The following is a 26,443-nucleotide window of genomic DNA, read 5'->3' as shown; positions in this document are numbered from 1 at the left end:
AATTCAATTTATTTCTTCACCATAGGCATAGAATTATGCATGGCTTTGTCAATACATGTTCTTAAATATGATCTTAAATTAATTAAAAGACTAAAGATAGATATTATCTATTAGTAGAGCAAAAAGTTTATTATGATAACTCCAAAAATTAGGCTGTTATTGGCTGCATGGGTATAGAGGATACACCCTCATGAGCTAAGCAGGGATTCACAAAATAATGCCATTCTAACTGCAGCACTGCTATATGCGGGCAGTGGGTATTTGTTTTTCGAATACCAGCCTGTTTAACTTTGCACAAAAAATATTTCAAATATTAATATCACAATTAATTCATATCTACAGTGGGATTTGAACCCCTAAACCTTTTAGCAGATGGTGCATATGAGATCAAGTAAATCAGTAGGGACACCATGGATGAATACTGACCAAGAAATCATAATCTCAAGGAAGAAGATCCTAAGGCCAATAAAAATAATTATGAAGAACTCCTATACCGGTATTTCGGTCACCAGGTGACCATCAACGGGGAGAAAATCAAATAGGGCACTTGAACTTGGAGGAAGAATGTGCACCAGGCACTGTCCAAAGTCAAGTGCTTTAACAGCCAATAGCTCCACATCCTTCATTTTAAGAAATCATAAGTTTTCCAACGCCATAATAACTTTTAATATTATGCACTTAATTGTGAACACTTGAGACCAATATCATATTGTATCGTTCTCGAGTTTTAGTTTGCCCCTTCATTGTTATGGATGTACATACTTTCAGCCCCTTTGCTGATGTGTTTCTAGCACTTCTCAATTACTGCAAATATAACAATTTAATCACATCTGGCATTATAAAAATGAAAGGGGTATAAATACCCCTTTTTTTCTCGTACATGCTTCCAAATGGAATTCCCCTTTTAAAGTAAAAATATTATTAGGAAAGTGTGGAGAGGGCTGTTATCCATCCAACTAAAAACTTTTTGTATCCAGGAATAAGGCTTCCAGCATAAAATGGGAATATGCTCAGGAAGGACTATACTTGGACTGAAAAGGTAGATGCTGACCCATAAAACCACATGTCCATTTTTATACAACATAACAGTGTTTGGCAGTAGAAGGCTTCAAGTAGCATAAGTATCCACTTTTCATTTAGTTATGCTTTTATTGGGACAAATACTAGAGGTCAAGGAGAATCAGAGTGCCAAAGTCCCATGCCAAAACAGATTGGTACAAGTAAATTTTGCCTATAAATCTCGGTAAATGGAACCAGAGACAATTTTTGAATCCTTAACCATCAGAACATATATCATACATTCTTTTTGCATTTTGCTATACTGGAGAAAATGGAGTGATTAAACAAAAACAAGACAATTCATATTAGCAACTAAGGATAGACATAATATTAGTAATTTAAGAAGATTATATGCAGTAATCATGGCTGGAATTTCAGTGATTGTTGTGTAATGCAGATGATCAAGGTGTGCATTAAAAAGTGAGGGTGAAAAGATACCATCAGTTTATACAGGACACATATATGATATATTCATAAAACTCAAGTCTCAACCTTGCACCATAACAAACTATTATTCATTAAAAGGGCACTATGCCTTCCTTAATGACTTTTCATGGAAAATTAACCAATAGGAAGTAAAATTCAAAACATTTTTAAACTAACACACTGACTTGACTTACATTTCTGTTAGCTAGTTCTTGACAAAAATCAGGTTCACCTTTTACATTCATCTTGGCAAACCAAATCGCTGCAGATCTCTTCATATTTGTGATGTTTACCTATAAATGAATACACAACAATTTAGCTCACTCAGCTTACTGTTTGCAGGAGGATAAGTAATTACGGTGGGAAATTAGAATCTGCACAATGGCTTTATGTACAAGATACAGAGAGTTGCATGGTTATCTAGTTGGTAGATTACTTGGCTAAACCACGATTTTACAATAATTATTGAAATCCCGGTGGTTTGTCTCATCATGACACTAGTTGAACAGGCATTTAAAGAATTATACAAACTTTTTGGGGCTGGATTCCATGCGCCTTTTTAAGGTAAGTTAAAACATTATGCATGGCTGTTTTAACATCCTGATGCACTGCACTCACAAGAGCTGATCCTCCATCATCTTCCATGTAGTAGAACTTCAGTGCTTTAATGTCAACCTATTACAGATTTGCAGAAGGATTGGTCATTTATATCACACCTTTTGAAACACCTTGCACTAAAAGAATTACCTTTTCATCAAATGGGATCCTGCTGGCATTTTTATCACTTAGAACTTTCAGCATAGGTGCTAGATCAGATGCAAACCGGCACATGGGCCCCGTGCCCAAAAACAAATCATGGTCTTTAGAAGCAATTGGATACTCTCCAGCATTTGAAACAAGGCCTGTTTGAATGTTAATGCAATGAAATTAGACATGGCAACAGAAACTAACACTATATCTTATACTTAAGCAAAAATAAGCACATGTTCCTAAATCAACTCCAAGAGCAGAATTTGATCCAGCTTTGAAAATCTTGAGATTCCCAAGGATAATTAATGTAAAACACAACACCATTTTACCAACATTTTTCTTAGATTAGATTGGATAATTAGCACCTTCATTTGTCAAAATATCATTAGGGACTGTCAGTTCATTTTTCCATATTCGGAACATTTTCCTTTAGGTAATCTTCCTATATCATTTCACTGTTGCAGAATTAGTCATTTCATAACATAAGAAATCATCCCAGTAGTTTTCGATCCCATATAAACTGACTACATTAAATCCCCTATTGCAAATGAAGAGCTACTCAATTTATCTTCTTCATAAGTGTAAAGCATACATTACCATTTAAACCATCATCATACGAGATAATGCAAGATGATTGAGGTAACTGCATTTAAAATCTCCATCAAAGAGTAATTAATCCTCTAGTTCCGCCTTTCTCAAATACTTTCAACCATGGAACCCTTCATAGTCTTAAAAATGATTGGGGACCTCAAATATTTTTACTCTCTTTGTTTGTTTAGAAGACAATATAAATGTTATGCAAATTGTTTCCTTAATACTTCACTTGAGGTAATAAATAAAAAAATGACTTATTATTTTAATGTTCTACAGCAATAAATTTAGGGAGATAAATGACTCATTTATTTTACTTATTGCTTATATAATAAAGTATAACATAAAGTATAATTTTGAAAAAATGTTGCCATAATCACTGGGAAAATATGTCAACAGCTCAATAGTTTACTTTCAGGGGCATTTAGAATTCTCTTTGGAAAAGATGAAAGTTTGCAGTCATTGAGAAGCTTTTTCCATTTCAACCTATAAAACTATATCAAATGCTTGTTCTCTATTGAATATTTTTTGATATTACAATCTTCAAGAATGGATAACAAGCATATAATGTTTGCTCTGAAGAAAACCATTAGCACAGTCATCAACCTGAAGGTCAGTGATGAGAGAGTTCACCCAATACTGAGCCCAATTGTATGTGAAATGCAAACGTCAGGGTAGGGGGGCTTGATCCTTTTCCTGTGCCATCTATGGTTTCCCAGGAAGTTCTGGTGCCCGAAAAATCACACAGCCAGGCGGAATCTGAGGGTGGCCAGAGAGGCTTGCCCAGGAATCAAACCTGGGCTCTCCAATCATTAGTCCAATGCTCTATCCCTGGACTACCATATCCACCATTAGATTTGCTATGATGAAGCTGATACATGTCAGACGGAGGGAGATAACCCAAGTGATGTCAAAAAGTAATGGCTTAGACACTCATCCTTATTTTATTTGTACCATCAATTCATCATCCCAATGCCATTTTTTGGAATTATTCAATTATTAAATAATAGATTTTGATTTAGTTTCCAAATTAAAAGGTAATCTAAGAGTAACCCAACTGAAAGTCCACTTGCAACTGGAAGATTCTATATGGATTCTATTTATTCAAATTACACTTGGTACTTCCTGAGAAATGAGTTTGAACTTTAAAGGAATGGCTGTTCATAATAGAAGAGGTACAGAAAAAACCCTTCAGCAAGGAGAATTGACTTAGTTAAGTGACTATACATACCACCATTAATTAAAAATTTACACAGTAATCAACCTGAAGGTCAGTTTGGTAGGTGATGGTTGAGTTCATCGAGTACTAAGGGGAAATTCCTAAAAAAAGCTTCAACTATGGAGATTGAGAAATGTGTATCTTCCAGTGATTTGATCCTTCACTTTGAGCAATGCCACAGTCAGAATCTGGGGGAAAAGGGATAGTTGCTATGGATCCTAAAGTTACGGACTTCTGACCCAAAAGGCTTCTAAAGATTCTGGAGGGAGACAAGGCACAGACTACCTACAACACAGATAGAACTAAACTGTTTTAGAACTGCTTATCTGGTCAAACGCTGGCATTGAAAGAAGAGATCTGCCGCAGAGGGGAAACACTGAAGGAATGACTGATCAGTGACTATGAAAATGTGAAAAATGATTGCAGGCAAATAGCAATCATTCAGCTAAATAAGTGTGCATCGTCACTGGAAAGTCTGTAAAACGTCAGCGTTTCAAAAATGTGAATAAGCTACATATACCTACGATGATAACTCTAAGCAGTGAATGCCAACAAAGATTTCCAGAGAAATTTTACAAGGTCTCACTTGATCAATGTTCAACATAGAAAAATCCTTTTATTCATAGACAATTGTGCCACATATTCACTAGACACAATATATAAGGAATGCAAATGTGATTTTTTATACCCTAGACTGCACCAGTATTCTACAATCTCTTGATCTGGCCTTGTTAAAGTGGCTCAAGGAAGGGAATAGGAAGCAAATATCGTAATGTAGAGTTCTGTAAGATTTACGAGTAAAAGAAAAGAGAGAGGCCCAATACCCTACTATTAACCTGGATGGGCAGGTTGGCTGAGTGACTAGTAATGCACTAGTCTGGCATTCATTTAGGCCAAAACCCAAAGGTTCTGGGTTCAAGCATCACTTTGAGCATGGGTGGCATGCAAGCCCGGGTGCTTCAGCCCCTGGAGAATTTTATGACATATAAGAGGGTTTAAAGAAGATCCCAGGGGCATATGGATCCAGAGAAAAATAATTCATAACTGATATTCTGCAGATGATTCACATTACACTTTAAGCATGGCAGCAAGAAGCTGAAATTTCTTGGGAGGACTTTTCGCCCTTAACAAAACATTTGGCGATCTGAGTGCATATGGCTTAAAAGTTTCTCATCAATGGTATATGTTGCATTCATTGTACTATGAAGTGCTGTAGGTGAATACTGACTGATTACCAAAGCACTGGACAAACTTAGAAATTTTTACAATATTTTATAACACAAAGAAAAATTTTGAGACCCTTTGAAATATTTTCTAGGGTCCCCAGACCCAGATGTGCAGACCCCAGTTTGAGAAATACAGCTCTTAGTCACTTGCTTACCTCTCGAAGGTTTGTGACCAAATATGCCGTTGAAGAAACACGGCATTCTTATAGATCCCCCAATATCAGATCCAATTCCCATAGGAGAACCAGCAGCAGCCTGCAAACAGCCCTGAGATAAAAAGGAATTGTTATAACTTAGAAATAAATACCTGAATCAGAATAACTAGCAATTCAAAGTTGTTTAGGTTTAAAAGTAGAAATGCGTAAGAGGATTATTCTAAGAGCAAGCTTTTTCTTCCTAACATTTGATAGATAATATCATAAATGAGGCATTCTAAGTGGAATGAAGGGAATTAGAAAAAAGTTTTAATGTTAAGTGAGGTGTTATGGTACATTCTTAGTTTTGCACTAGACATAGCAGTCCTAAGCTCCTCTATCAAAAACCTAACTTGACCAGAAGACTAATGTTAACAAAAATGACCACAAGGAATAATAAAAAGAACCCATGTAATGCATATTAAATTATCTGTGATTTAGGTATGATAATCTATGAACAATCAATAGAGTGCAGTCCCCAAAACCATACCCTCCACGGCCTTACTACTAATTGATAATGAACATAAAATATACCAATCATTGGTCACCCGAATAAATGGGAAATAGTAATAATTGGACTTCTTTTTCTATCAGTCAAAATCAATAAGCACACTGAGAGTTTAAAGGTATATATTGGAAGAGGTATTTTTCAGAAATTTGACAGGGTGAGAATTTGATGGACATCATTAATGAAAAACAGTCACACAATATAATGAAATTTGACAGCTTACTGGGAACACCACCAATGGGTCACACTCTATGAACTCTTTGGGTGGGTTCTACATCCATACCTCACCACCTGATGAACCTCCAACAATCCTATTTGAGTCATATGGATTGTTTGTCCTCCCATGAACTGTGTTATGGCTCTCCCACCACATGCAAAGCTCTGACACATTTGTCAAGGCCAAGGGAATGGCACCAGCTCTTCTGAGGGTTGTTACAGCGGCTGCATCTTCCGCTCCCTTGATGTTACGTCTTGCATATAACCCTGCAGTAAATTTTAGACCTGCCACAAAGAAGTACTACATTAATGGAATGCTGAAAAGAATCACAAAATGCTTCACATAAAAATATCAAGGCAATATACATTTTTTCATGAAATCCAGAAGAAGCCATAATTATGGCATAGAGATGGAGAAGACAAGTTTAACATTATGTAACCTTGGTTATTTTTTTGTATCACTTACCCTTCACCTGAATACTATCTTTTGTAGTAAAAGGAACACCAAGGTATGGAGTCTCTTTGGCCATTTCTTCTTCAGATGTTGTCCCTGATTCAATCAGTTTATCAACTGCCCTTGCCTCTGCCAATGCCTCTTCAAATCTCTCATCAACAACACAATTAAGCAAAGTGTTTATATCTTTTATGCGAGCTATGTATTTTTCCACAACTTCAACACTCTTGACCTGGAAATATTGATTACAAAATGTATTAAACAGCTGAACAAAAATAACAATATTCAAGAATTTTACATGGGCCTTCAGAGAACCAAATACAGATGGCATTCTTCTACGAGACAAACAAAGGGTTTCGCTTTTTGTTATTTTCTCAAAATTGGCAGAACATTAATAAATAAATGCAGACAAAATAAATCAGTTTCATATGATAAAAATCTAATTTCAAATTAAGATGACTTGGTTGTTAACTTCTGCAACATAAAGATCTGGCTAAACCTTCATCTGCTCTGAGTATCCATTAAGTTCCTTCAAATATTTTCCCTCACTGCTGTGAAAAACAAAAACTACCCACAAGGCGCACATTGGTGCTGGCTGAGTGATGCAATTTAGCAACTGGAACTCATGTCATAAATTGGAGGTCCTAAGAAACTCATTTCACGCTAAAGGCTGATTGCAATTAAACATAATTACACAATGAACTCCATTCCACTCAGGCATATGTCATCATAAAGGATCTTGACATATTTACAGATAATTAAATTTATTTCTCTGAATGTATCCAGGCCCTTAAGTTCAAAGCTATCTTTCCATCTACTGCATCATAGAAATCACAAATCTCAATTAATTCATTAAACTCTTAAATACTTCCATCTACCTAGCTCTTTTTTATATTCTTCTATTTCCTTCTCTCATATACCTGTTTAATCATCCATAGTCCATGGTTTCCTTATCCTTTTCCTATTTACTGCTTCTTGAGTTTTTTTATGTCTTTCATAAACCCTATTTTAATATTGTTTCCATTTTTCTTCTATAGTACTAAGCTCCCTTTCCTCACTTATGATTTTTCCAATGGTCTGCTGATACTCCTTTTTTGTTGCTACAGTTAGTACTTCTACATTTATTTTTAAAAAGTGTTTCCCTATTTTATCTTTTTGAATCGAATGCTAATCTTCATTTTCACTAAATTAACATCTGAATCAACCTCCATTCCTTGGAAACTGTATAAATTAATTATGTCGTTCCTTAATATGTGCCTAAATATTATATAGTTTAACTGGTGTCTTTCTGAATCCCCAGGCATTTTCCAGGCTTACCTAATCTTATTGTGATATTAAAACCAAGTGTTCATTACTTTTGAGCTCTGTCTATCGCTTTCTCCCCAAGGTCATTACTTGTTCCTAAACCATAGTCCCCTGCTTCACTATGATCTTTTCCTTTGCTTACTGCCACATTCCAATCCACCATCACCATCAAATGTTTCTACCAGGAACAACTGTATCCATTTCCTTTGATTGTACATCCTGTCTATTTCATCCTCCGTAAGTTTGCTTGTTGACCTGAATAATGACCAAATTTGCTTGCTCAAATATTACTCCAATTAATTATTCTATCACTAGTATCGTCTTTGCTTACTAAGATTCTTCCAAATATTTTGTTCAAATTTATTGCCACCCCTCGCTGGTTCTCTATTTCTGTTGCATATTCCTGTATTACCATCGCTTCAGCAATCCCTGCTATCCTTCCATCTCACTTCACCCATCCCTAAAATATCTGTATTTCTTCCCTCTGCCTCTCTTATATAGTATATCCCAATTTATTTGTTTTTAACATCATCCTAACATTCTAAGTCCCTATTGTAACATATTTGGTCTTCTTCTGTGTCTACTAGGCTGCTTCAAATTTTTCTTTGCATGGATTTCATGAGATGAAGACCAAGAAAGCTTTGCCTTTCCTGCTCTTTGTTATGACATTCAGACCTTTAATAATAGGGCTGAGTCTTATAGTTACCAGGACTTATTTCTATGCTTGTGTCCATCATAATATCTCATATAAAATGCATAATATTTTCATTAAAATGAGGAGTTCATTTATCAAAAACTTAATTCAGCACTTGTATGCCAGCTCCTAAATAAGACTTAATGCCTTCCCTTTAAAACAGGAAATATATTGACAATGTTTGCTTTTCACCAACCTGATTTGCAAGTTCACATAATACTATAATATGCTTGCAAAAACAAGTGAAAAAACTTTCACTGAAATGCAATACCCCCAACAAACAGAGAATAAATCCATGATCCCTGTACGAAAAATAATTTATTTGTTTCCTCTTACTTCATCCTATGGGGACTGTAGGCTGTAATAATTAAGAGAGTGAAAAAGTTCTTTCTCCTCCCAGGTGACAGGAGAAAAATAATTATATTTTTTTCATTCTGTTGAGAATAGGCTCACACTAATTTCTTATAATGCTCAGCTTAAATAGTTTTATATGGGAGTGAGAATTTCCTAATCCTTCCTTCATTTATTCCTAAGAGCAATGTTTTTCACACTACATGAAATTTCTTTCCATTATCAATTATCTTTGACCATTGCCATCCCTCAGTGAAAATGGCATTAATTATGATGAGAGTGAAAGGCAAGTCTCCTTACCTTTTTTGTCCGGATCTTAAGGGCAAGAGTTGAGGCTGTGTCCAAGAGGAGAAGGTCCTCAATAGGGTTTACTCTGGCACCTGGATTTCGGTACACAAGTCTAAATAGGAAGCCCATAGTTATATCAACCAGCCTTCGAAGTATACGACGTGCATGAGACTGAAATGCTCTCTTACTAGGCATGATGGCTGCGAAATATAATGGAAAAGATATGATCAATTTTAATGCTACATATGGGTAGTTACAATGATTCATTTTTATAAAATTACTGCATGTACGAGGGTCATCCGGAAAGTAGTACCCGTTCGTGCCGCATGAAGTGCTGACGACGCGAGTAGCCGCTGGACGAGGTCAGATACCTTCAGTGGCTTGTCTGCCTTCTCTGAGCCAAGTTGCGTGACGCTAGCATTGCCTGTGTTGTTTCTGTGATTGTTTACAATGTTTAAAAAAATTGAGAACGCCGCCCGTTGTGAAGTGAGGGCAGTGATTAAATTCATCAATGCAAGAAACGTTCGCCCATGTGATATTCATCGCCAATTAAAGGAGGTGTATGGAGACAATGTAATGGACGAGTCGTCTGTTCGGCGGTGGTGTCGCAACTTCAACATGGGGAGGGGGAACACACACGACGATGAGCGTTCGGAGAGACCGTCTGTCATTACAGACCAACTGGTGAGCTCAGTTGACGAATTCGTGAGGAACGATCGGCGCGTCACAATTGATGACATCTGTGAGCATTTTCCCAATGTTTCTCGAACAATTGTTCATGAAATTGTTAAACACCATCTGCATTATGCAAAAATTTGTGCAAGATGGGTCCCTCGCAAGCTTACAGATGAGCACAAAACCAAGCGTATGGCTGCAGCACTGACGTTTTTGGGACGTTATTCTGATGAAGGAGACTCTTTCTTGACTCGCATAATTACTGGTGACGAAACATGGGTTTGTTATGCATCACCTGAGAGTAAACGACAGTCAATGGAGTGGCATCATGCTCATTCACCAAACAAACCAAAAAAATTCAAGACAGTTCTGTCCACCAGGAAACTCATGGCAACCATTTTCTGGGATCGACGAGGTGTATTGCTTATTGATTTTATGGCCCGTGGAGACACTATTAATGCCAATGCGTATTGTGAAACATTAAAGAAATTACGGCGGGCAATACAAAATCGGCGGCGAGGTCTATTGTCTACTGGTGTCATTCTCGTTCATGACAATGCCAGGCCTCATGCAGCTGGGATAACACAAAAACTTTTGCAGCAATTCAAATGGGAAACTTTCGACCATCCACCGTATAGCCCGGACTTGGCCCCTTCAGATTTTCATCTCTTTACAAAGCTTAAAGACTTTTTGGCAGGAAAAAGATTTGACAGCGATGAAGAACTTAAAGAAGGAGTGACCCTGTATCTCAATGAGCTGGCGGCGAAGGACTATGCAGCAGGAATACAGAAACTTGTCACACGTTATGACAAATGCCTTAATTTGCTTGGAGATTATGTTGAGAAGTAGTTTAAAGTATCCTCTTTCAAATAAAATTTTTTATGTTTGTTAATATTTACTTTTGTGTCTTTATTTCACGAACGGGTACTACTTTCCGGATGACCCTCGTAATTCTAGACTATAGTAATCCATTTTTATTGGCGTATTCTACAATTGACCCATGGAAATGTGTTAAATAATGGAAATGATGCCTTTGTTCTTTTGTCAAATCATACATACACTTATCAAGGTAAATCAGGCATAATTTATGAATCAATGCCATCAATTCCCACAAAATTAAACCATTTGCTCATTACAGATACCGTTCTTACCTTAAATATTACAAAACACCAATCAACTCGCAACTTCTCCCAATAATGATAAAATGAATCCATTGCCTTTTATACCAGATACCAGGGCAACATCGATAATTTTGAAATTCAAATAGAATTGTTGTATTTGAAGAGTTTTCTATTTTGAGTAAATTTTAACATGGGAAATATACCAAGTGATTATTTGCCTTGTGACCAGTCTTTTTCAATATGATACACACGCTCTAAATAATAATAATATTTACTCATCCCATGTCAATATACATGTACACATGAAGAATAAGAGACTTAGAAAAAATACAAAAATATATATATAGTATGTATATAAATAAATTTTTCAAAGACTTTTTTTCAAATTTATGGAGTAATCAATTTCAACATTCAACACTTTTGCTTCGTAAATTAGTAAGCTTCATACAAGAATGGTTAGTAATCAAACACAACGGATTAATTAAATGAATTACACCTGACTATCCTGATTTTAAGAAACGCATTAAAGATTCCGACTTAAGGATCACTTTAATCAGTGCGCTAAGGACATATTGGACTGTGCTCAAAATGAAATTAGATGAAGAGATTCATACTTCTTGGAGCCATACTACCGAGTGCGTCCAACAGGTTGAGAGTGGCGGGGCGACCTCTAGAAAGGGAAGAAAGCTACGAAATAAAACTGTGTACAAAATGAATAAGCAGACAGGAACAATAACCAGCGCACTTGGGAGGGTGTACAGGGACTCAAGCTTCCGTAAGATGGCCTAAAAATAATATGAAATCCTACGACGGAGCCGAGACGAGAGACTGCAGTCAATCAATAGATCAACAAATCGGGAGAGGGATAAGTGGTCCACGTTTACAAGAATGAAGCTAAAGTCCATGGAGCTCCAAACAAAAACATTTATCTACAAGAATGGCCACAATTACTCCAACGGCTGCAGGAGGTACCATGCAAAGCCAAGGGAAACCAACATGTTAATACTCAACGAACGGCAGCCCATTAACTCGATAAGAATTTTCTTACATATATGTAACTGAGATGTTTTGGAGCCCTCTTGAGAAAAATAGTCTGTAGTGGACACTATGAAAGAGAGTACATCAGGCCAAATAGAGTACGCATTTCCAGAGTAGATTCCGGGATGCTTTATTGCCTCCAGCCTGTGAAAGAGTCCAAAACCTGAAAAAAATTATGAGAAGCTGAAGACTTACAGGGTTCGTCCGGGAAATAAGTGTACTGACTCCTGGGCTGGGCGCGCCTGGAGCGGCGCGCCCAGCACCGCTCTGACGGGCTGCGATTGGAGGGGGGTATGTTGGCAAGCGACGCTGAAAAAGGCAGTCGGCTCTGAGCTGTGGTGTAGTGAGGAGCTCTGTTAACGCGAACCTCCACGCTCGACCCACGTCACGGAACGCGATGCCGAAGCAGCGTTATTCCATCAAATTTGCGGTAAAGCTTGGGAAATCGTTTACCGAAACTGTCGGTATGATTAACCAGGCTTACGGGGAATCAGCCATGTCCAGAAACATGATCTTTCGGTGGCACAAGATGTTCGTGGAGGGCAGAGAAGAGGTCGACGACGAGTCTTCGAGAGGTTCCCGATGATGCCTTCGCGGGAGCGTTCCAGGAATGGGAACGCCGCTGGAACAAGTGTATCGACTCACAAGGGTCCTATTTTGAGGAATATTAGCTTAAGATACGTAAAAGTGTAATAAATTTTTTTTCCTGAGCTCAGTACACTTATTTTCCGGACGAACCCTGTAGATATTTTGGAAATTAATGCAATAAAACGATCCGATTTTGAGGATTTACAAGGTCTGTCCCAAAAGTAGTGGGACTGAGTCGGTAAAAAAATGAATTACCAGAAATGATAAATTTACTCAAAAGTCTTTCAAGTAGCACCCTTGCACGTCCACACGCCGCTGGTTTTCTACGCCTCGTACGCCTTCCGGAGGGCGGTGCCCGAAATTCTGATAAGCCCCCTCTTCACGGCCTGTTGTAACGCCCTACCGCGAGCCGTGGTGACGCCCATTCAGCATGGATTTGTGGCGGGGGAAGAGGAAGAAGTCTGGTGGGGCATTGTCTAAAAAATTTTAATTCTCACTCACATGGTCGAGAAGATCTTGGCAGATCCGCGGCGAGTTACATTTTGTTCGCCCGAGAGCACTCACGGCAAAACATTCACACACATCTTTCTCATGCCCATGTTTTCGGTCACAAGTCGATGCACATCACTTTTAGGGATTCCAAGTCCATAAGAAATCATGCGAACATTTAATCTGCGATCCCTGTCCAACAAAGCATTTTCTCTTGCAAGAATTTCGTCATATGTTGGGGTGGAAGGACGTACAGAATGTTCGGCGTCTTCAAAATCTTCGCTACCCTCCCGAAACAACTTGCGCCAATCAAAAACTCCCGATTTACCCATGGCCTTATCACCATGAGCTAGCTACCTTGAGCATGCCATGAGTCTCTTTCCCGGTTTTGCCCAGCTTCATGCAAAATTTGATGATTTAGCGCTGTTCCAATAACCGGTCCCCGACGGAGCGTTATGAAGTAACATCATAGAGGTTTCGTAAACGAGCAATCCGCACTCTGCTGAGGCTGGGAGCCAACTGGCACAGGTCTCCAGCCTTTACTGAGACTTCTCTCCCTCGAACCAGGCTAGAGAAACCTACAAGGTGACATACAAGAGTGTAGTAGTGGCGGTGTATGTGTACATAAATACGGGGTGATCGTCCGAAATTCCTTTTCAGAGCGCGGTTAGCATGAGGTCAGAAAAGTTACCCTTAAGGCTCAATAGATCGTCGGAAATGTTAAGATTTTTCCGCACCTCTTCAGGTTCTACCTCGCAGCTGAAGTATCACAATTTCATACAATTTTGTTAATAAGTTTTAATGGCGGAAGAGGAGAGGAAGCCTCCCTGCATGATATTTCATGACAGACGCTAAGGTACCATGACAGATTAAGTTTAAAACTGACTGAGTGATTTCATGAGTGCAGAACGTCGAGGAATACGAATAAAAACGTATTAATGAAAGCCAGTGTAAACGAACCCGCAAGAATGTTATCGATTACGCGCACGCGTACTTGCTTATGACAGTGCCTGACCCTCATGGTCTGTAAGGCGTGGATGGAATGGGCGGAGGAAAGAAAACTACCTTCCATAGCAGGATCGGATTGCATCAAGCTTCACTTGGAGGAATTTTATGATAACTATATTGAAAAAAAAACAATTTCCATTAAAATGAACTTATTTTGTATTTTCCTACACTGAAATTTCTGAGAGAATGACTATCGTTTCGACAGAAGGCTATCATTATCCACGCATAGATAGATAATACGAGGGTCATCCGGAAAGTAGTACCCGTTCGTGAAATAAAAAGACAAAAGTAAATATTAACAAACATAAAAAATTTGATTTGAAAGAGGATACTTTAAACTACTTCTCAACATAATCTCCAAGCAAATTAAGGCATTTGTCATAACGTGTGACAAGTTTCTGTATTCCTGCTGCATAGTCCTTCGCCGCCAGCTCATTGAGATACGCGAGGGACCCATCTTGCACAAATTTTTGCATAATGCAGATGGTGTTTAACAATTTCATGAACAATTGTTCGAGAAACATTGGGAAAATGCTCACAGATGTCATCAATTGTGACGCGCCGATCGTTCCTCACGAATTCGTCAACTGAGCTCACCAGTTGGTCTGTAATGACAGACGGTCTGCCCGAACGCTCATCGTCGTGTGTGTTCCCCCTCCCCATGTTGAAGTTGCGACACCACCGCCGAACAGACGACTCGTCCATTACATTGTCTCCATACACCTCCTTTAATTGGCGATGAATATCACATGGGCGAACGTTTCTTGCATTGAGGAATTTAATCACTGCCCTCACTTCACAACTGGCGGCGTTCTCAATTTTTTTAAACATTGTAAACAATCACAGAAACAACACAGGCAATGCTAGCGTCACGCAACTTGGCTCAGAGAAGGCAGACAAGCCACTGAAGCTATCTGACCTCGTCCAGCGGCTACTCGCGTCGTCAGCACTTCATGCGGCACGAACGGGTACTACTTTCCGGATGAGCCTCGTACATAGATGTACGCACTCATGTATCAGCTCAGAGACGGGGAAGGGGTAAGTTGGTAGACAAGGGATTATGAGTGTGAGGGACGGAAAAAAACCTTTCAAAGGTAGGGCTGGTGCCCGGGTTTATGCCTTTTAGATCAATGTCTCACTTCACACTTTCAAGGAAGAGAAATTGAAAGCTATGGGGAATGTGTTGAGAAGATGCTGTGATTCAATACAGGGTCATTTGCGATTTTTCCAAGATGCCCAACTCCTGTCCTTCACACCCCAAGTGAGCAGGGTTAAAATCACTCGCGTGTTTATATTCCAAAAGGTTCTTCGCTATACAAGAGGTTATGCCGCATAGATCAATTTTTTTCGCTCATCTACTCTTATCGTTTATCTACTCTTATCCTAATTTTTCTACCGTTTAGCGAATATAGCCCAAAACACACATTAAAATTAAACGCGAAATCTTTAACATAAATGCCCAATTCTATATTTCGTGTTGAAAAAAATTTTCCCAGGGTTATTAAGTGAATTATTAAATATATCCTAAGGCATAAATTTTAGCAACTATATAGAAGCTAAACATGTTAACTTATACCAACGGAATGGCGCATCATTCGTCGAAATTGTTATAGTAGCGATTAATTTAGCGGCTTTATGTCAGCTAACGGCCTAATAATAAAACAAAATGCTGTACTAGCTATTTCATACGGAATGGGTCGTGGTTGTGCAGTGGGTAGAGCTCTGTGTGAGGCACTACTTATTAATGTTCTGCAAAGACATTTAAGAAATACCCGAAGATATACAACCATTTACATTTGCTTTCCGAACTCTATCCCTGGTTGGTAGGTTAGGAGACGTGGAAGTCCAATGGGCTGAACGCTTGGCTACCAGAGTGCCCGGGTTCAACTCCAGGTGACGCCGGAGAAAACCCTTAGATTCACGCCATCTGTGTGATTTTTCGGGTACCAGATCTTCCTGGGAAACCACAGGCAGCACAGGGAAAGGAACTGGCTCCCCTACTACTAATATGTGAGCTTCACACTATGCTGGACTTGAGTACTGGGCTAGCTCTACCCTCGCCAATCAACCAACCTTCGGGTAGATTACTGTGGTGCATACGGATATAAGTACAATAGTACCTAATAAGTACAATAATACCTAAAAATTGGAGCGGGACATGGATATGTAAATCAAATTATGGGTTATTTCCCAGAGATAATGTTCATTTGCGACTATCGTGGGGGAAAAAAGAATTTGATGGAATCACAGTACTGGTGAGATTGAATATGCTAAAAATCCAAAATTTGTTTTGTGTCTTGGCAGCATCATGAAATCTAAATGCGTTGATTCAACCAATTCCTGATTCCATAGCGAACTCTGTGAAGCTGCGCGAATCATTTAAAAGAGACCAAATTATTCAACGATGTAGTAGTAGTATTTAGGGGAGGCGACCGACAGCTGAGGTCATTTGCGCCATAGGGGATGGACAGGAAAGGATGAAGGGTGGAGAGAAACCCGGCGTCGGCCTTAGCCTACTCTTAACGAAAGGCGCCAAGGGGTCCGCAGCTTAACGTCCCATCTGACGGACGGCGTACTCACTCTAAGTGCCCTCCACAAAGCACCTCAAGTAGGGATCGAGATACGTCTGAAAAATATTCAACACCGCCGGGATTTGAACCGTGGGGAGCCAGTACGTTAGCCCCCGTACCATCTCGATCCCCTTATCCAACGATGGCACAAGTATAAATGCGTGGGTCATTCAATCGGTCGTTAGGAAATCCAAGAAGTAGCGCTCGTAGTACCGGAAATTGTTTGCTTTTAGCAAGCCTCATCTCTCACTGCTGGTGGATGGATGCTGTTTAAGTTTCAGCTATATCTATAACATGGTTTCATTTCCATAATCGATTCAAGCATCAAACTTTTGTTTAAGAAAAACGAAAAATATGAGTTACGTACGGTGAATTAACACTTCTATTCAAAAGGCCTAACACCAAAGATGATCAACGCCGAGTTGGATAATGTTTATGGCACATCTGCCCCTGTGTTTTCCATTGTTGACAATTGGGTAGATGAGTTTAAACGTAGCTGTACATCCAATGCAACCATTTCAGCCTCGAATGATGGACGTCATTCGGGACGTTCAGCGGAAATGACTTCCTCGGAAATGATTGACAATATCTACGATATGTTTTAATGCGATCGACGACTCACAGTCCGCGAAATAGTTGAGTCCACAGGTATATCAAAAGGCATAATATTTTTAATTTCGCACAAATAACTAGGTGTGAAAAAATCTTGGTAAGATAGATGATGCGTTTGCTCTTCATGACAAATAAACGCAATCGTGTTGTCGATTCCGGAGGCCTATTTGGCAAGCGAGAGAGTGAATCTAGTTCTCTAAGCGGAAGAGAGATCGTAAATACAGTAATCATTTTTATGGTTATCGCGTGGAGACATTATTTACTTGAAATCCACAGGATTTCAAATAAATAAGCACAGCCATGCTGCGATCACAAAATATCGAATTTTACGTATGTACCCCATGAGACCGGCAAGAAAATACGAAAAATTCAAGCAAGTGCCCTGTCCAGACTAATAATTAAAAGCTTACTGCAAGCCCATGACGACGCAGTAGTACACAGGAATAGCTGCGGCTCGAATGGCCACAGTAGTCAATATAATTAATTACAAACACTTGCAGCGAAGCGCAGAGACACACGCAAGATCCTTGAGCTACAGCGGAAAATTCCCACCGGCCCCAAAAGATCACTTTCAACGCAAGGGAGACGGAATGCGTCGAAGGAGTTCCGTCACCTTGAGTGAACTTGCAGAGTGATGACTGCATTACTGGCTCCATGACATTTTATAGATGTGCGAAGGTCAGACGGGGAAAAAATTCCCACCTACCAATAGACGATGGTGGACGACGAGTGAAAAAGTATTTGTAACTTCAACGCGCTTATGCAAGCGTACAAACATTGTACCCTACCAGCCACCGCTAGGGTGTGTGGCAGGGGGTGATGACACACCAGACTAATTATGACACAAAATATGTTTCCTCGTAGCGTAGTCGAACGTTATTCTAATCCCTTACCGCCTGTGGGGAAAAATGACATCTTCACACTTAATCTCTCTTATTTTATTTAAATGATATCCTACCGTAGTGCAGTGGGGCTCATAGTACATAGTCAACAGCATCGCTGAAAAGACATCCAATTTATACAAGATTTAATCCGTAATTTAACCCTCGCTCCGTGAAAATTCCCAATCAAGCTCCTCTAATTTTGATACGATACTCAGTTTTTCACAACGTTTTACAAATCTAGCTCTTGTATGCTTTTCGCGATCTAATTCGTTAATCAACCCAACTTCATTGTCTTGATTCAGTAGTCATTCGCCTGGCGGCGATGCTGATAAAAAATTCCTCGAAAATCGTTGCTCCCGCCAGTTGCGAAATGCGTGCTGTTATTCAATTTTTGTGAGCAAAATGATCATCAGCTGACCAAATTCATCGGGCTTTGTGCTAAGTTTGAGGCCCTACAGTAAGTGAAGGAAAGGGGTTAGACAAGGGTGTCGAGACTTCAAAAATGGCCGCACAGATGCGCATAATGAATAGCGGAGTGGCAGGCCGATGAAATCGTTCAACAAGTGGACCAAAAATTGCAATCTGATTGGTGATTGAGAATTAGTGCTTTTGTTGATAAATTTCCTCCCGTTGGAATCACTTCTATTTACGCGATTGTTATGGAAAAGCTCGGGTGCCACAGATTGTGTGCAAGGTGAGTACCGGAAATTCTTACAGACCAACACAAAAAACAAAGAATGTTGAGTGGACGAGTATTTTTGGACCGCAAACGACTTTGCTACCAGCGACTCGAACTTAACAAATATTGAATTCACAAAAAATAGGCCGTCTCTTTTCATCATAGACTTCATTTGAAATCCGAACAAAATAAGGAAAAGGAAATTTTCATTGACCAAAGTTCTGCGCGCAAAATAATAACCAATGGCGCAAAATCCATGTAATCTTCTAGAAAAATTGATCGGGACGACGTGCATCTTTGAGAAACTTAATACGATAATTCACAGTACGCAATCCGCCACCGTACTGCCAACAGTAAAAGTGGTCAGCAGTGCTCCCCATGCAGAAAAGAAGACTGACTGTCCATGCAAAAGCGCACGGATGCGCCAACAAATTAACAATTAACTGTGTCGATCTTTGTTGGAATAGCTCGGAACTTAGGTAATTTTAGACTTTCTAAGGAGCGGTGGATGATTATTGTCAATTAGGCAGGGGTGTCCAATACCCGCGAACTCGCGCCTCGAGAGCACATATTAAGCCAACTTGTTCTCCATACCGACCAAAGGTTTCGTAATATGACGTTGAAAATCAATTTACTCGCATTCTCAAATTTTGAGGGGATTTGAAAAAGTCAAAAATAGCCTCAAGTGGGCGTCAAGTGCCCACGTGTAATCTCTCCAGTAATTTAACACCCATATTATATTTACTTGCCCTTGTATAAAACAGCCCAGAAATTGGGTTAAAGTACTCAAGGGGTAGTAATAAACAATCAGTGCAGCCGACGCCAACCGACGGTTGAAGGTTTTTTCCCTGCTTTCCGGACGACTCTGGTTGCTTGTGCACCCCTAATAGATTCCAATAACCCTATGGCATGTTAAGTTTTCCAAGGTCCAAATCGCCAGAACTGAGGCCCATGCCCAAGACAGAAGTCGAACCCTAGACTTCTGAGGTAACAGGAGAGTGCGCCACTCTTCAGACTAACCCGACCGACGAGAAGAGATCTCAATTTTAGATAAAATGATCAGCGAATATCCGTAAATGAGCAGTTTATATCTCTTAACGTCATTTTTTTCAAATTGTTTCGAAAGAACAAAAATGAATTCTATGAAGAATATCTCCTTTTTAATTACTTGTCGTATATTGCTGGAACACAAAGTAGAGCAGAAGAAGACAGGATCACATGGAGAACTCTACAAAAAAGGAGAACTAGATGGATTGGACACGCTTTGGGGCACAATAGATAAGTTGGAAGCACAAAAGAGGGGGAAATTGCAGGGAAGGTTCCGCAAGGAAGGCTAAACGACAAGAAAATGGGAACAATTAAAAAGAACGTAAAACAGAGAAGCTATCAGAGGGGAGAAAATTAACACTGAATTAAGAAGAACGGAAGGCTGTAGTAAACCAATCTTAGGATTAACATGCTGATGGCGATGGCTTCTGGAGACTATGCCTTTGTTGAATACATGTAATATGCTTAATCTAGAACCAAGTCTTAGAATTCTCGGGGGGCTCCCACCCCTGATAGTGTTATTTTTAGGGCAAATTTTAATCTCAAACCGAGCTTCCATTATCAGCATTTTGCTAAATTGTAGAATTAATATTTCCTCGGATTGGTTCCAAATGCAAAGAACACATACAATGTTCAGTCTAACCATCAAGAAATGCCATTTTTCTTTTTCTTTTTTCTAAATGCTTCGAGTTTCTCATATGCTAATCTCTTCAGGGCGGCACTGCGTGAGCTGGGACCGAGGTGTCTTCCACCGCAAGTTATGTTATGTCCAATACGATGATAATGCATGCGTACTTTATGCGGTTAGCAACTGTTACTGGAGCTCCTCCGAGTGTTTAAGCCCAAGTTTGTGCCTTTCTAAGAAATTTACTATCATGTATTATTAAGTGTTGAATTCTTGACTGCATTCAGGTTACCGTTTGTGAACGCTCAGCCAATTGATTGAAAGTACTTGTTTCATTATTAGTATCCCTTGATATTCATCTGTAAATGATGGCATCGTCGTAGAGGTAAGTACAGCTGTCGTATCGTCGTACTCACCCCTAAGAGAAATACGATACTACTAGCACGTAATGAAATAATAATGGAATGGATTTCAGGGTATATTTACGGATACCGGTCACACTGCCCCACTCGGAAAACTGTTAACTGCAGAAAAAGTCAGAAATCCGGAACTCGATTCGTCAGTCATGCTTCTACTTTACCACTGGAAAGTCTGAATTAGTTTCTTATCTTTCCATGTACTCGACAAGCTTAAAGTAAGTCTCACTTGATCTGTTTTCCTAAGGTCGTGCAGGTTATTAGATATGCAGTCGTGCCCATCGAAAGTGTATCGACAAACATGGGCATTCCGCACCTTGGCTTAAGTTGAGTTATTAAAAGTAAAATGTATCATAATAATTCAAATTGCAAAAGTGCATGTTTAATATAAATTTGTTAAACACGCGTTATGATAAAACGGCATTATGTAAATAAAAGTATTGCATTTATTTAAGAAACTTACAGATGCTATGAGAACGTGGTAGTCCAGTGGGTACACTACTGGGCTACAGACCGGAGGGTCCTGGTTCGATTCCCGGGGAATCGTCTAGCCACCCTCATTTACCCAAGCTTTATGTTTACTCGGGTATCAGTTCACTCTGGGAAACTATAGGCGGCGCAGTGACAGGAACTGCCCCCCCTATCCTGATGCGGAAATTTCACCCATCGTATTGGGCTTAGTACAAGGTGAGATCTGCCCTGAACTATCAAACCTACCTTGGGAGTTGATTTCTCTGGTGATAGCTGCTATAAAAGATTTGCTTGCCGGAGGAACTTAAAAAAAACTATCTATAGTAAGAGCTCATCACCTAACAACCCGCATATTGACCCGGGTACGTGACCGGTAAACGTTCACGATTTGTTATTGATATTGTGCTTCATATTAATATTGCGCAGTGTCTCAGAAGTTTCTTAATAGCCAGATGTGTTTGTTTAACTGATTTGTAATCTGGATTCAGATGGCGGCTCCTGATGAGTGAAGGCGGGAAATGGCACCCTAGGCGTCGTGGCCTAGCATCAACCTCGGCATTATAATTTTCTCCCTTATTATTCCAGACCAAGAAGTCACGACGCACAAATCACCTTCCTTTTTAAGTGCGAAGTTAATTCTGGGCTGGGCTAGTTATGGTTCATGCCTAGTTTTAAGGAGCATGCTCTTCAACATGCCTGTCGAAGCTGTTGGTTACAAATATGTGCATTCATAATAAAATTAAGAATACAAAGTATCTTTCCACTGTCCTTTATTTGCGTACAACCGGTTTCAACGCTCAAGCGTCATCATCAGGTATCAGGTACCTGATGATGACGCTTGAGCGTTGAAACCGGTTGTACGCAGGTATCAGGTACCTGATGATGACGCTTGAGCGTTGAAACCGGTTGTACGCAAATAAAGGACAGTGGAAAGATACTTAGTATTCTTAATTTTATTAAAATGAATTTCCACAAGGTTGAGCCGGGAACAATTGAATGTGCATTCATCTCTGAAAGTGCAGGGATGTTAGTGAGATTAGTCCGTCTGCTTAACTTCCTTCATTAAATGTGTAGTCTGCGTTAGCTATCTTCGAGTTCTAAGGAGCTATGAGATTTGTTGTTGATCATGATTCCAATAAAGTTGCAAAGCCGAGTGCAAGCACTATCAGATCTCTTGCCGTGATGCGCTTACAATAGTACGGAGGAATTGCGAAATAATGTCACACACTCGTGTATTAGGTAATATGTTTGGTAAGCTCCGGTCGACGGTCTAGAGACCTTGGGAAAATCAGTCTAAATATTAACTTTCGGTGCGCGCTCTGACTACATAACCACCCGAGTGTTAAAACAATCAACAATTTAAAGCGCACACTAATTCAAAAGCGTACAACCAAAAAGCGTTATTATTTCAGTAAGATGGCAAAGCATTTTTCTAGCGTAGAAAGGATCGAATGACTTTTTTTCTTTCCATGAGATGAGATGTCGGCCGAAGCAACACAATGTCAAATATGATAACGAGATCAAACCACGAGAGATGAGGGGAAAAGTTAACATTTTTATGCAGCCCGCTTATAAATCGTAAACGGAAATAAAGCTCTATTTAATATTAAGTGGTCGAGGCTATCTATGACTGGAAACAAAATTGCATCCCAAACTGTTCCGTGACATACTTTCGGTGAGAATATAAGGCATTCTACAGCCGCGAGAAAACCTTGCGAAGAAAGTTCACGGCCAGTTCATTAAAGGAAAAAAATGAAAGCGAGCTCTTAAACGTGTTCTGGAAGTTCAACAGCCGATACAAGAAGAAAGTTTTTGTTCATGCTAGGCTTTCATTCGAATTAGAGGCCACAACAGCGTTATTTACCGAATTCTCACTGAGTTTCTTGCAATTAAATAATTCCAGCTAGCCAAATCGTACAGGCAAACATCACATATCACTGAAAAAATTCATAACCCCTGGAGAATGGTTTACGAGATATAATCGGATATGGGGCAATTAAATTCCACTACGGTAACAAATGTCTTCATGATATCTAAATGTATTACATTCCATTTGTACCTTCGATTTCTCACCATTTATAAATTTTATTTTATTTCTCAAACAATTTTGGATCCTACGAATCCTACTTATGTACTTTCATGTTACCTTAAACCTTGGTTGGTCTACCTTTTTATCCGAAATAAAATACATTAAAAATGCGTCCCAGAGACAATGCTAAGTAAAACCCGAAAGCCATTTCCTTTTTGGTATGACAGTTAAACAGTTTTCCAAAACTTTGGTTTCGACTGTTAGTAGGTTGACATGTGGGACTAAAAATTATTTTTACTCTGATAAGTCAACTACTTACTTGCAAACCGATATCTATTGGGGTAACTACAAAGATGATATCACAAACACGTCAGCAAAGTAGTGCAATTTGTAAAGCAGCTGTTCGCAGATGGGCAACCTTTCACTCTTGACGAGATGGCTTGCTTTATTTAGAGTCACAGCCTTTCAGGTCAATGCAATCAACACTCGAACCCGATTGCTGTGAAGTGCACATAGCGTGGTAATACGCGGGCCTTCGAAGACTGCCACTTTCGTCCGTGATTGCATATTTTAAAAGCATACATTTGAAACCGCTAAGCACGAAAACGGATAGTGGGAAATATTGGTAAACACGAGACACAGGCTGAATTCATTCTGGCCACTATCGATTTCAATGCATATTCATTCCATTTGCACGGTGTGAGTAAAACGAAACAATGGTATTAAAAAATATTTTCCGTTACTCTGAAATTAAATCCCTGTAAAATTCTTCAGGTTACACGAAACGGCATTTGTGGCTGGTTTTCCCGATTCATTCCTCTTTCAATAGCGGTTACATCAAAATCCCTATTGACATTTTTGTCTTGACGCACCAGTGAGGCTACTTCACATCCCTCCAACCGTCTCCTTTCAATGGGAAAGGTCATTAATAGTGCAGCAATATCCCACTCTGAGTACCCCCTACCACTTTGAAACGTGCATTCCCTTCCCCAGTAAAAAGAGAGCCAACTCGACTCCGGATTATTCCGAACTACCGAATGCGAATGACTGTTTGAAGAATCTACAGCACAGTCAACAATCATGGAAAAACTAGCCAGTGTTTTCGAGAAAAGAAAGTTGAAAAGTCATGGTTGTCCATTCAACTCCACCACACCCTTGACGAAGGGCCCAACGACACGCTCTTCGGCTTCTATAAACAAAACTATCGATTCAGAAAATACCTGGGCTCGCAAGTGAAGTTGGGTTTCCCAGATACCGCCATACTCACAGGTAAAAGTTTGAATTATGCTCACTCATTTAACTCCGAACTTTACGAGGCTCGTAGGACTAGGTGGGTGATTGCTATAAGAATCGGCGAAAAACACCTTTTCCTTCTAGATTATTCTTTCTTACACTTTTTAAATTTAGAAAATATTAGAATGACACCCAAAAGCAGCTAATCAACTGAGTGAGCACGCGCAATACGACCCAAATGGAGAAAAGTGCGTTTGGCCTTAAAAAGTAGATATTTCAAATTTCAGGGTGTTCTAAATATCAATTATTTACCTGCATGCACTTTTTTCTTTCTATTCTTCAAATGTTCAAACTTTATCTTTAAAACTTTATCAAATCTTTAACTAAACTTTATCAAATCTTTATATGCATTTTGCTACAATCATAATGGGAAAAAGAATGCCTTCTATTGAAGTCATATCTTATCACATGTGATTGTATACATTTTTTCTAGAAGAAGATTGATTTATTATATGATTTTAGGCAAGGATAAATTCCTGTACCCCTATTCAATGCCAGAAAAAGTAATGTATTATGTTGGCCTGTGTATTGAGGAGAATAATGGCGCATTTGTGTAGAAAAGCAGTACTGTCCCAAAGGTTTGAGTATGGCGCGAGATTTATTTAATATGAGGCTTCGCATGGGGGTGACTTTTCCCATCAGTGGCTGTTTGCATCCCTTTAACGTGTATGTTCGAGTTGCATTAAATCTCCACTATGTAGTCAAGATAAAAAAAATATATTATTACTATTATATGATCCATAGCAATTGGCACAGCATTTCAAGAACGGGAGAATTTTTGCGAGAGACGGCAAGGACTGGGAGACAATTGGCAACACAGATAGGCAAACTAAATGGTTTACCGCGAAAAGAGGGACGCATCGCCGAAAACTCTTGTTCGAGTAAAAGAGTGACTGGCAAAAAGGAAATAATTAAAATGAACTGAGCAATGCGCACATCAGTCATACGCCGTCATAAGCAGTCATAAGAAGTGCATCGTATTACATATAATCGCGTCTCGTAGCATCATTTCCCCGTTTGAATTCCATTCTAAAATAAGCGAACAAGACTTGGGCGCCAAGCGTGCACTAGCGTGGCTCGAAGATTGTAAATCAGGTACCTTCCAAGCTTGAGTACCTCGGAAAATAAACTTTTCCTCAAAACAAAGACGGTTATCATTATTTCGCATTTTCCCTGGGTATCTTCGATCGCAAACTACATAACACGCAATTGGTATTAATCTTCTCGCCGATTAAAGCGGCAGTAATTCGCACTCCCTGGAGAACACGGCAAAACAGAAGTGAGCAAAATGTTGCGAGCGATGAGAGCGTATCAGCATAAAGATATAAAATCACAGTTCAATGAATTTTAGGGGCGCAGAAATACACATTGAGATTCTCTTTCAGATAGCGAAATCATAACGTAAGAATTGACGGAAGTTCTCAGTTTTTTTAAAACAAACCACCGAAACCCCCCCCCCCCGGAAGTAGGTTAAATTAGGCGAGAATGGTGGCGAAAGGGAACTTTCTTCAATAATTATTACGTTTTCTTTTCCCCTATACCATATATAGTCAAGTCGTCAGGGATCATAAATTGATTGATAAAGGTCATCTCAAGTCTACTTGTTTTGTCTACGTC

General features: G+C 39.3%; 1 protein-coding gene across 1 annotated transcript in view; it reads right to left on the bottom strand.

Annotated features, from left to right (window-relative positions):
• Positions 1-26,443, bottom strand: part of LOC139700569 (fatty-acid amide hydrolase 2) — a 59,602-nt gene that overhangs the window by 2,314 nt on the left and 30,845 nt on the right. Inside the window, exons 2-8 of the mRNA XM_071599096.1 lie at positions 9,294-9,481; positions 6,656-6,875; positions 6,257-6,474; positions 5,427-5,538; positions 2,233-2,387; positions 2,017-2,160; positions 1,680-1,778 (exon numbers count right to left, since the gene is read on the bottom strand). Of these exons, the coding sequence (XP_071455197.1) occupies positions 1,680-1,778; positions 2,017-2,160; positions 2,233-2,387; positions 5,427-5,538; positions 6,257-6,474; positions 6,656-6,875; positions 9,294-9,476 (1,131 nt within the window). The 5' untranslated portion in view covers positions 9,477-9,481. The remainder of the gene's footprint in view (positions 1-1,679; positions 1,779-2,016; positions 2,161-2,232; positions 2,388-5,426; positions 5,539-6,256; positions 6,475-6,655; positions 6,876-9,293; positions 9,482-26,443) is intronic.

This window comes from Hetaerina americana, unplaced genomic scaffold, assembly GCF_022747635.1.
Source record: "Hetaerina americana unplaced genomic scaffold, ioHetAmer1.1.p SCAF_105, whole genome shotgun sequence".
Classification (NCBI taxonomy): Eukaryota; Metazoa; Arthropoda; class Insecta; order Odonata; family Calopterygidae; genus Hetaerina; species Hetaerina americana.
The sequence above is the reverse complement of the archived record's forward strand: the minus strand, read 5'-3'. Positions and strand labels throughout refer to the sequence as shown.